We start from the raw sequence: 11,805 nt of genomic DNA, 5'->3' as shown, positions 1-11,805 counted from the left end.
CTTTATCCGAGAACAACCATCGAGGGTATTAGTGTAAAATCAGTGGGGATACGATCATTCTGTTATGCCACGTAGGATAAGGTGAGGCGCTGCACTCAATTCCGAAGAGTCCCGTACGTACTACGGCGTTATAACGGAGTTAGTTTTGTTAGAATTTTCCGTAACGGCGTCGTCTCAGCGGTCTCCTTCGCGGTTGTCTTGCTAGCTCTTCATCGCCCCTTATATATACTCACTCTCACTACCCGCCCCATTTCTCCATCTTTTTCTCACTCACTCTCTCTCTCTCTCTCTCTCTCTCTCTCTTTCTAGGGTTTCAGGTGATCTTTTGCTTATTTTCTTGCCATTTTTTCTTGCTTAATTAGATCATCATCAATTAGAGCTTTGCTGATTTTTTTTGGTTATGATTTCTTGAAGGTTTTACAGTCATTTTAGCTTGTTGAATCTATTGTTGAATTGATTGTTTTATCAATGAATTCGAGCTCTGCTAATATTATTTCTTGCGATCATGGTTCTATGGATCATTTGTTAGATTGAAACTAATTGCTTCTCAAAGTGCTCTCTCTGCTGTGACTGCTGCGATGATGTGCTTCCTTGCTATCTTATTTGCAGGAAGAGCAGCATATATAGTCCATACAGAGATGGAGATGCTAATTTCTCTTAATTTGTTTTTCAGTTCTAACATTGTAATCAGTCATTTTTTTTTTTTTCATTGTTTTTTTCTTTCTTTTTTTCATTAGATCCACAAGCTTCTAGCATTTACTGAGATTTTTTTACTGTAATTTTTGTTTGTTTTTCAGGTTTTTTTAGATCTTTCAATGCATATATATATATATATATATATATATAACAGCATCCATTGACATTAAAATGCAGAATTTTTGCTTGTTGTATATTGTGTTTGATATTCGATTTTATTATTATCATTGTTATTATTTCTAGTTAATTTTTCCTGATTAAATTTACGTTTTTCTCAACTGCCTTGCAGCCAAAGAAAAGAGAGAAAAAAAGAAATTGAAAATGCAGCAAGAGATGATGATCACGGGATCCATCAAATCAGAGCCGTTCACTTCCCCAGATCGACGGTTCCAACAATACCTCAGCAGCGGTAGCATCGATCTCTTCGGTCTTTATTCCCCAAAGAACCCCACGGTCACATCACCAGCATCACTGACCCCTTCCTCCATCTCCTTCGACGACGAATCTGAAGACCATCACGACGCTGCCGCCATCACCGACACCCAGCTCTACCTCGCCCGTCTCACTCTTCAGTACCGCCAACTCGCTGACCGCTATGACCTTTGCCTCTCCCACCTCCAAGACGCCGCCGACGAGCTCGAATCCCTTCGTCAAGAGAATGCCGAGCTCCGCATCGCCAAGAACGACCTCGCCAAACGTCTCTCCGAGATCCGCAACGGCCGAGCCATCGTGGACGAGTTCCGAAGACTCCGGTTAGCGGAAGAGGGCACCAGCCCAACCAGCGTCCTCGGCGGCAGCTTCTCTCACGCCGAGAAGCGTGTCACACTCCCCAAGAGCATCTCCATTCGTTCTAGCGGTTTCCTCAAGCTCAACCCCACCGGTCGCCCCTCCGGCCCTTCATCATCTGCCCGCTTCTCTGTGAGTCCCTGGCCCCTTAACATCAAGCTTTTATATATATATATATATATTATTTAAAGCTTTATATATATTAATAATATATATATACACACACTTTGAAAATTTTGTAATTATTTATACATCTTTACAATATGTATATATATTATACGAAATACGAATGCTTTATATATTTTACAGCTCTAAAGAAAGTTTGGTAAGATGTCAATGCTTTCATCTACTCAACTTATAATTTAAGCTAAAAGTTTTCAACAAATACTATATACTATACTTTGAAATTTAATATATATAATAATCAAATATTAACCATGAAATTTTGCTTGATTTCAAAATATATAGTTTCTTAATTAATCTTTCTGCAATATTGCAGTCTATATAATCTCACCATCTTATGCAGCAGCAGCATCAGCATCAGCATCAGCATCAGCATCAGCATCATCATCAGCAGCATCAGCAGCACCAGCAGCATCAGCATCAACATCAGAAGGTGTACTTGGGCACAGGAGATGAAGAGAAGAAAAGTGATGTGGAAGTAGAGGTGTACAACCAAGGGATGTTCAAGACGGAGCTTTGCAACAAATGGGAAGAGCTTGGCGAGTGCCCATACGGCGAACACTGCCAGTTCGCTCACGGCATCAGCGAGCTCCGACCAGTGATCCGCCACCCACGCTACAAGACCGAGGTTTGCCGCATGGTTCTCTCCGGTGATACTTGCCCTTATGGCCATCGTTGCCATTTCCGCCATGCTATCTCCCCCTCTGATCGCCTTAATTAACTATATACACCATGCACCACCACCACCCTCCCTTTTTCATATATGCACAGAATAAAACCCTTAATTTTAGACATATATTAGAGAACATTAATCTTCATGATTTTGGAGTTGGGACAACAACAACTTCCTTAATTTCTTCTTCTTCTTCTTCTTCTGATCTTCAATGCATATATATATATATATATACATTTCATCATCCCAGATATAATATACGAGGTTCTAGATGATCATCTTATTATTATATATTATTGTTATTATTATTATTTCTTATATATTTGGGTACTAAATTTGGTAGTGGTGGTGGGAGAAAGGGAGAGAGACATGGCATGCTTTCTCACCATCTCCGCTGCACTGGATTAAAAATATTGAGGTTTTATCTTTATTTCTTGATTTTGGTGAACATCCGATGATTTCATTTAGTTGGAGGAGTTGAGTTTCTCTGTATCTATTTGGCTACCGATGATAATAATAATATTTGACATGCATGTGTTTCCTGCATCTTATGTTGCTAGCAAGTATGGGCTGGGCTTATAAATTGTGGATCAATGTTTCGTTTACCATATCTAAAATATTTTTGTTTAATTAATCCAATTTAATGTTTTATTTTAAAATTAAAATATTAAATTAATAAATAATTCTTTATGTACTGTCCTCCTATCCTCCAATTCAAAATGATGATTATCAGCGCATAATTAAAAAAAATTAATAATTATATAAAAGAGATCTTAAAACATATAAAAATATAACTGTTATGGTAAGTAAGTTTATAAAGTCAAACAATGTGCTCTTGCCAGTAAGATGCTGATCCAATAATTTATTTTAATTAGTAAGATAAATAATTTAAAATAATTTTTTTATATTAATAAAAGTATAAAGAAAAAATATAAAAAAAAAATTTATAATTGCTCCTAAAGGGCCTTCATATTTTGAATGCATTGTAGGACCTTTTCCTTTGAAAATGTTCTTTCAATTGTAGTAGTGATAATAAGAAATATAAAAGTCAATTTGACAAATATATTAGATGATACACAATATTCTTTTTTAACTTAACTAACTTATGAGTAAGGTCACCAATTCTTTTAAGTTCCAAAAGCTCCCTATTACAGTGTACATCAATAATAAAGTATTCAATTGGTCTTCAAGGGAATGAGGTGCACATCAGCATACTTACATGGATAAAATTTTGCAAAAATAAAACTTGTTCTTATTATTTGTATTGATTTCATGTAAATGATTATTATGCTTCTCAAATTATCTATCCAATACTGCATAAAAAAGTGAATATGGTTATAATAAATATTTGTAACTTTTTCAACCAACATTGTGGTTTTCCTAGAACTTTGTATATATCATTCATATCAAGAGTTAATATTTGCGTTGACCTTTACTGACTTTTCTCCAGGTCCCAATGCCCACTTGCCCTCTGATGGTACTGTTAATTCGGCGTTTCACTGTTCTCCTTTAGCGTTGGTTTCCTTGCCTGACAAGCCCGCTGGCATTGGAATAAACCCCCTTTCTCCTGTGTCACATCCTGCCTGTCCCTTGCCTGATCAATCTGCTAGCGTTGGAACTATCCCACCTTCCCCTCTATCACATTCTCCCTACCCCACCATCCCTCCCACCCTCCAGCCGCCAGACCAACCCCTGCTCCTCTCCTCGGAGACCCTCTCTGATCCAGACTCTAATCACTCTTCGCTTGTAAACAAGGTTCGGCTTGCCCTTCTTCCGCCTCCTCCTCTGAAGGACTCTAAGATGGATGACCCGGGAGGATCTGAGGATGGCGAATCGCTCCTTGGGTCTGAGGATTCTGGCTCCCTTTTTGAGCCTGAGGATGACATGATCTTATCTCACTACCAAAAGGATATAAAACTGGAGGCCCTTGCCCGGCGCGCTCCAACAAAAAACAAAGCCCGCTCCAAGAAAGGGAGATCCTCTCTCGCTTCTTAATTTTTTTCTCTTGTTTTGGTTCCCTCGTCTTTCTTGTTTTGATGAATCTGAAAATCATTTGCTAGAATTGCAGAGGTATTTCTAATTCTCTCACGGTCGACCGTATTAATGACTTCATGCGCCATTTGAAGCCTACTATCATTTGTCTTGTGGAAACTAAGTCTGATGTCGCTCGCTCTCTTCTCTTCTGCAATAAGTTCGCTCGGTCTTGGGCTTGGGCGGCCATCCCTGCCCAAGGGTTTTCTGGGGGAATCATTGTCCTTTGGTCCCGTTGCCTGGGTTGATGACTCCAATCGCTGCTACTCGCATGTCACTTAACCTGGTTATTACCTCTACTAAAGGGTCTTGGATCCTCACTGTGGTGTATAACTCCCAAATCGTTTCCTCCCAAAGGCTTCTGTGGTTTACCTTGGCCGATATCAATAGGATCTGTCTTCCCTGGCTGATATTTGGCGACTTCAATGCCATCCTTTCCACTGATGATTTCAAAGGGGGAGCTTCTAACTCCTATATTTTTAAATCTCGCTTCTTCTCTAACTTTGTTAATTCTAACAACCTGATGGATATAGGCTTTGTTGGTCCCCGCTTTACGTGGTGTAACAATCAATCGGGGTTTGCCCGCCGGTGGGCGCGGCTGGACCGTTGCTTAGCTAACCTGGACTGGATCTCCAAATTTTCTTCCTTGAAGAATACCCACCTCCCCGGGGCCTGTTCTGATCACTGCCCTCTCCTTCTCACAGCAAACTCTTTCATCGCTCCTTCTTACTCTATCTTCCGCTTTAATAATTTCTGGTTTGAGTATAATACTTGCCATGATATTATCATTAATTCTTTTGAAGCTGATAACCACTCCTCTCCCATGCAGTCCATCCAGCATTGCCTTTTCCGTGCTAAAAGAGACCTTCTTTCTTGGCGTCGGACTGGACACTGCTCAATTGATATTGAAATTTCAAACATTGAGGCTGAAATTAGCTTGATGGAAGCCCGTGAGCTCCAGTCGATGGATCCGTGGCTTGTGGTCTGGCTCCGCTCCTTACGTAATAGGCACGCTGCCCTTATTCGTCAAATTTCCTGCTTCTGGGCCCAACGCGCTAAGATGCATTGGCTTAATCAGGGGGACCTCAACACTTCCTTCTTCCAACGCTCTGTAAAAGCTCGCTAGGTCAAATCTAGAATTAATTCTCTCCGCGACTTTTCGGGTAACATTCTTACTTCCCGTGGGGACATTGAAAATTCTTTTCTTGATCACTACCAAAATCTTTGGTCCTCTCTTTCAACTCTTTCTCTTGACCAAACGTTTTCCATCTTGCCTGATGACTTCCCCACCCTGGCTTCCGATGACAAGGAGGATTTAATCAAGCCTGTCACCAAGGGGGAGGTCTTCCGAACCCTTAGGTCCATGCCTCGAGGGAAGTCACCGGGCCCTGATGGTTTCAACGTTGAGTTTTATCTTTTTTATTGGAATGTGTTGGGAGATCATATCTTTAAAGCTATCACTCACTTTTTCACCACAGCCATTATCCCCAGTTCTTGGGGCAAAACTTTCGTGGTCCTCATTCCCAAGGTTGATCACCCTCAAAAAGTCACTGATTTTCGGCCCATTTCCCTTTGTAATGTCTGTTATAAGCTCATTTCTAAAATCCTCGCCGAAAGGCTTAAGGTCATTCTCCCTAAATTAATTGGCATTGAGCAGTCTGGCTTTCTTGAGGGTCGTTCTACGTTTGATAACATTATTGCCGTGCATGAGTTGGCTCACTCGTTAGAATTTGACAAGTCTAGCCCCCCTAGGATGTTGGTCAAGGTTGACATTGACAAAGCTTTCGATACTGTGGAATGGTCTACAATTCTTGCAACCCTCCGTAGGATGGGTTTCCCAGACAAATGGATTTCTTAGATTAACTCCTGCCTTTCTTCTGCTTCGTTCTCTTTCCTCATCAATGGCAGGCCTACTAAATGGATCACTAGCTCCAGGGGGGTGAGACAGGGCGACCCTATTTCCCCCCTGCTTTTCATCTTAATCACCCAAAATCTCTCTACAATCCTTAACCATGTCCTCCGGATCAATTTTTTATCTGGTTTTGATCCTAACCTTCCCAAGAATTTTAATCACCTCATGTTTGCCGATGACTTGATCCTTATTACTAATGCGTCGAGACTTGCTGCCAGAAACATCCTTTTCTGCCTAAATCTTTATGCTTCCATATCGGGACAAAAAGCCAATACTCTTAAATCTGCTATTTTTTCCCGAGCTGGTTTAATTCAAGAGTCTCCAATTCAATTAGTTCAATTCTTGGTATGAAACTGGGAAAATTTCCCTTTACCTACCTGGGAGCTCCCATTTCTCCTTTCCGCCTCCCTGCCAGGCACTTTCAACCTTTGATTGATAACACTGCCTCTACCATCAATAATTGGAACCATACTCATATCTCTCAGGCTGGGCGTGTCATCCTTATTAACTCAAACATCTTTGCCCTCCCAGTCTATTTACTTTCTGTTTTCTTCCTTCCGGACTTGATCCTAGATTCCATCTCTAAATTAGCTCGGGCCTTCCTTTGGGGTAGGAATGGCAACCATTGTAGATTCCATTCCATCGGTTGGACTACGGTGACTCTTCCTAAATCTGAGGGGGGCCTTGGACTGCGCAATCTTAGAAATGCCAGACTGGCGCTTTTCGCCAAACATGTGTTCTCTATTGCCAATAATTCTGATAAGATTTGGGTCTCAATTTTCCGGCAAAAATATCACAACTGGAACATTTGGAACAATACTTCTTCTGCTAAAACGTCTGATTTTTTCAAAGCTATTTCCAAAACTGCTACTTTTCTGGGCCCATATTTCAAGCTCTCGGTCTGTAATCCTAACTACACAAATGTTTGTAACGATCCTTGGATCTTGGACATTCCCCTTAATCGCAAACCCACGTTTTTTAGTATGGATTACAATATTAATCTTAACATCCACTCTTTCATCTCTGATAGTTCCTTTAATCTTCATACTTGCTCTGATTTCTTTGGAGGTGATTTAAATAATGTTTGCCTTAATGATGTTGTTTTTGATACCTCGTATTCAAATGATTGGGTTTGGCTTCCAAATTCTTCGAATGTCAAAACTGTGACTGCTGTTTATAATTTCATTAATTCCGATGGTGCTGCTTTGCCCCCCTGGGCTGGCTGGAACCAAATATGGAAGCTCATGGTTATTCCCAGGATCAAGCTTTTCGTTTGGAAGGTTGCGCATGGCAAACTTCCCATAAGTGCTTCCTTGTATAATCTTAACCCGGGTCCTATATCTGTTTGCCATTTCTGTGGCCTTCACCCTGAAACCACCGATCATCTTCTCTGGTATTGCCGTTGCAGCCTCATTTGTTGGAACACTGTCTTCTGCAAACTGGGTTTGGACTCCAATTTTATAAATCTTCTTGCCCAAGGTTCTTGGCTTACTACAAACTTCAATTGCAACACTAACTGTGATTTTGCCAGGGCGGTTTTTGCTTCGTTCGCTTGGTTAATTTGGACTTCCCGCTGCAACTTCATTTTTAAGCAGCTCGCGCCAAACTTTCCTGCAATTCCTGACAAAGCGTGGTCTTTTGCTCATAATGTCTTTACTGCCAAGGGGCTTTCTGGCCTCCGTACCCCTTCTTTCTCCAGGCCTTCAAAGCTGTCTATCTTCGTGTCCACTAACGCTGCTTGGGACCTTCGCTCTGGCTCTGCGGGCTATGGATTCATTATATATACTAATTTCAACTCTGTTCTTCTTGCAGGTGCTGCTGGCGAGCATTGCTCTTCTTCACTTGAAGCCGAATTGAAGGCCATCGCCTTTCTGCTGCGTCACTGTTGTTTAAACGGATGGGTTCCGGATACTCTTTCACGGATCGCCGAAATGCTATTTGTCTTCTCAATGATTTCAATAACATCACTGCTTGGCGTTTATCCAACAGAATTAATGATATCAAGTCCCTTATCCATCTCTGGTCCAGCTTCTCTTTTGATCATGTCGACAGAAGCCTCAACATTGTTGCTGATTTTCTTGCTCGTTTTGGGAGCTTAAACCCCCTTCTCTCCCTGTTTGCTCAGGGACGTGACCGTCCTCGGTGGCTCGATGATATCTGTTCTGTTTGCTGCCTCTCTTTTTAGTTGTCTGTTTTTTTTTCTTTTTTTGAGTTCCTCGAACTCTATCTTGCTAAAAAGAGTTAATATTCTTTCGCTGGCACAAAATGATTGAAGGTTATGTAAAGGCTACACATTGCTTTTTCTTTGTGATAGTCTTCAACTCTTCATATATAAGTCCCTAGAGATTTCTAATAAGTGATTTATATTTAATAAAAAAGAACTTTTGTTTTTTTTTAATTATATATAATGCTACTAATTTTATGAATTAGATATATAATTATAGGATGGGACAAAATTAAAAAAATCATTTATAATTTAGTGGTGGTAATTGCTGCCACCACCACAATATTAGATCCGCCCATAATTGCAAAGATCATGACGTACAATCTATTAGTCTAATATGAAGTTTATTTTACGAAAATATGTATCAGTTATACATTTTCAATCCTAAACTTTCTCTATCCTTTTCAGTCAAGATCACATGAATGATTTGGTGTTTTTATTGAAATCATCATGGTCACTAATAATCTTGAAAATTAAGTTTGAATGAGTTTAAGGAGCCACCTCATCTTGATCTGCTACTTTCCAATGGTGCTACTAGTGTAGCAACTGATCAATTTGACTTGTTCTTCTTGTTTTGTTTGGCCTTTTGGCCATTATTTAAAAAAAATTTAAAAAAAAAAATCATAGTTTGAATCAAATTTAAATGAGTTGCGTTTATTAGTATATCAAATTGGAATAAGATTGAGAGTGGAGACTCAACAACTATTTGCATTGAATATAGTATTTGTATTGAATATGGAATGACAACTTTACATTAATCTTCGGTCACTAGCTTAGGGGCATGTTATTTTGGGCTATAGTACTTGGAAGTGAGAAGGGGGTGGGGAAATGGCATTTCCTAGAAGTGAGTGGAAGTGACTTCACTTCCGGTGGTTTATGTGTTCCTTTGGGAGGAAGTGACACTTCCCTCAATTGATGACTTCTTCCATTGTTCATTTGACAAGAAGTGATGTCACTTTAGATATGACTTTCATATCATGTTCCTTTCCACAAAAGTGACGGAAGTGAATAATAGTATTAACTAATAATTAAAAATTTTTTTATTATAAGATAATATTATTACTATAGTATTTATTTATGTGACTATTATTATTATTATTATCATCATCGTCAATATTATTATAATACAAACATTTATTATTAAAAAATGAAAGTTTAATAATAATACAAATATTTACAGAGAAACTAAATCCAAACATTTATTATTATTAGATTGTTCAAACCTTCTCCTTGTTCATTGTAAAGTTTTGTGCTATCATCCTTAACATTCAAAGAACAAAATGACAATAGGTTTAACTTCTTATACTCAACTAGCTCAATTCCAGGCCCTCTCTTCTACAACCTGACAACCACATGTAATAACCCATAGTATCATGACAACCACATGTAAAAACTCACAAATGCAAATAAAAAAGTCATTCATCGATAGTATCATAACATCAAAGGGTTTTGCTTTACAAATCATAAGAAAGAAAACAACAATTGACTATGTCTCACTCATGAGAACAACTTGAGACAAACCCTTCAACTCCATGTAGCATGACTATTAGTGAAGTCATAATTGTTTCTTGCAAAATAAACAACCACACACACATGAATCTATGCTCTTGATTCCAATATTATGAAGAAAATATTGTTGCAATTAAAACATGTAAGTAGCTAATGGCAAACCCCATTTAATATACGAGCCATATGCGCACTCCAATGAATATTCCTAACCATATAAGGCTCTCGAGGTAGGGCTTGTCGTCGTTCTTAGTTAGACATTATGGTTAAGATAATCACCATAGTTGCAAATAATGGTTCTTCGATGAGAATGAGATCATCTAAACTATCATTAGCCATTGCAAACCTATTATGGTTGAGAAAAGATTCATAAGTACATCATATTGTACAATAAATGTTGGCAAAAAAAAAAAAACTCCCACTATCCAAAGATGTTGAGGTATGATTGAAAGAATGGGTTGTACAACATTGCCAAAGGTGGTTGGCGACGGTGGTGTGTAACATGGTGCTAGGCACAGAGGAGCGTTGCTGATCTTGTTTAGGTGTGGAGGACTGTATGGTTTGATGAAGTGTGTAAACTTAGTCATGTAACTAAGATATTTTATAATACAGAGCATTAATAGCTCTCCGTATCTATTAATGTGCATACCCATCCAATAGTTATGACTTCGGGAAAAGACATGGCCAATATTTATGGGTCTTGAGTGTTTGGCCGATAGGGGTGGTTGCTTTGTTGTTTGACTTGGTTACTTTTTTATTATATAATGGAAGATTGAGCAGGATGCTCATTGGTGGGTTCTATTAAGTTGAATAGTCTCTCCTCCACTAACTTTCTTTGAACCAATACCCTTTCAGTTATTGTATGAGATTAACTATGCATTTCATCAAACACCTTGTTGAGACAACTGAGCTACTCAGGTTTTTCGCTAACATCCTGATCCTCGCCGGCAATCTACACCAACATACTGGTATCAGAGCCTTTGTATGGCGGCCAACAACAACCCTGTGATACTTTCACAACCCTCTGTACTAGTGTTCAAGGGGCAAGATTATGGGAGATGGAGTCTTCAGATGAAGACAGTGTTCCGGTCTCAAGAGTTTTGGGACCTTGTGGAGAAGGGTGTTGTTAAAACTGAGGATGAAGCGAGGGACAGGGAGAACATGAAGAAGGATGCCAAAGCGCTGAGTATCATCCAATAAGTGCTGGATGAACCAATCTTGGATTGCATAGCTAAGGCGGAGTTGGCCCATGCAGCCTGGGAAGTGATAAAGAATCAGTATCAGGGTTCTTCTAAGGAGGTTGTAGTGAGGAAGTAGTTCCTCAGATAAAACTTTGAAACATTACAGATGGATGACGCTGAAAGCGTCCAGGATTACTGTTCAAGAGTGGTGACAATTGTTAACCAAATTTGAGGGCTCGATTACATGCTAGATGAAGATGAAGTGGTGGTTAAGGTGCTGAGGAGCTTGGCACCAAAATTCAACTTTGCAGCTATGGTAATAGAAGAATCGAAGCATATCTCAACATTTTCTCTCAATGAATTGAGCAGGTCTCTGCAAGCACACAAAGTTAAAGTGAATCGAGTTGTATTGAAAGTTGGGGAGAGAGCTCTTCATGTGATGAGTGAAGTAAAGAGCTCAAAGATTAGTCAAGGAGGAGGCTCAAGCCATGGAAATTCCTGTTAAAATGGCCTAGGTCGTGGGAGACAGTTTGCACGATGGGAAGGAAGAGGTAGAGGAGCCCATGGAAGAAGCACTGAAAACAAAAGCAATGTGAAGTGTTTCAATTGTAGG

At 39.5% G+C, this 11,805-nt stretch overlaps 2 protein-coding genes across 2 annotated transcripts; both read left to right on the top strand.

Annotated features, from left to right (window-relative positions):
- The first annotated feature begins 263 nt into the window (after nt 1–263).
- LOC120251237 (zinc finger CCCH domain-containing protein 9-like) lies at nt 264–2,601 on the top strand. The gene is made up of 3 exons (XM_039259783.1): nt 264–317; nt 986–1,614; nt 2,009–2,601. The coding sequence occupies exons 2-3, from the start codon at nt 1,018–1,020 to the stop codon at nt 2,384–2,386; spliced, it is 975 nt and encodes a 324-aa protein (XP_039115717.1). The 5' UTR covers nt 264–317; nt 986–1,017; the 3' UTR covers nt 2,387–2,601.
- A 2,015-nt stretch (nt 2,602–4,616) lies between these two features.
- LOC120251854 lies at nt 4,617–6,227 on the top strand. The gene is made up of 2 exons (XM_039260508.1): nt 4,617–5,351; nt 5,496–6,227. The coding sequence occupies exons 1-2, from the start codon at nt 4,617–4,619 to the stop codon at nt 6,225–6,227; spliced, it is 1,467 nt and encodes a 488-aa protein (XP_039116442.1).
- The last annotated feature ends 5,578 nt before the right edge of the window (nt 6,228–11,805 follow it).

The sequence above is a fragment of the Dioscorea cayenensis genome, chromosome 20, assembly GCF_009730915.1.
Source record: "Dioscorea cayenensis subsp. rotundata cultivar TDr96_F1 chromosome 20, TDr96_F1_v2_PseudoChromosome.rev07_lg8_w22 25.fasta, whole genome shotgun sequence".
Taxonomy (NCBI): Eukaryota; Viridiplantae; Streptophyta; class Magnoliopsida; order Dioscoreales; family Dioscoreaceae; genus Dioscorea; species Dioscorea cayenensis.
Note: the sequence above shows the minus strand (reverse complement) of the source record. Positions and strands in the feature narration are given on the sequence as shown.

Excerpts from the sequence above, each read along its gene's own strand:
- LOC120251237 (XM_039259783.1), top strand. The coding sequence starts at position 1,018 with ATGCAGCAAGAGATGATGATCACGGGATCCATCAAATCAGAGCCGTTC. Across the intron at positions 1,615-2,008 it reads CATCATCTGCCCGCTTCTCT|CAGCAGCATCAGCATCAGCA; the intron begins GTGAGTCCCTGG and ends CATCTTATGCAG.
- LOC120251854 (XM_039260508.1), top strand. The coding sequence starts at position 4,617 with ATGACTCCAATCGCTGCTACTCGCATGTCACTTAACCTGGTTATTACC. Across the intron at positions 5,352-5,495 it reads CGATGGATCCGTGGCTTGTG|GTCAAATCTAGAATTAATTC; the intron begins GTCTGGCTCCGC and ends AAAGCTCGCTAG.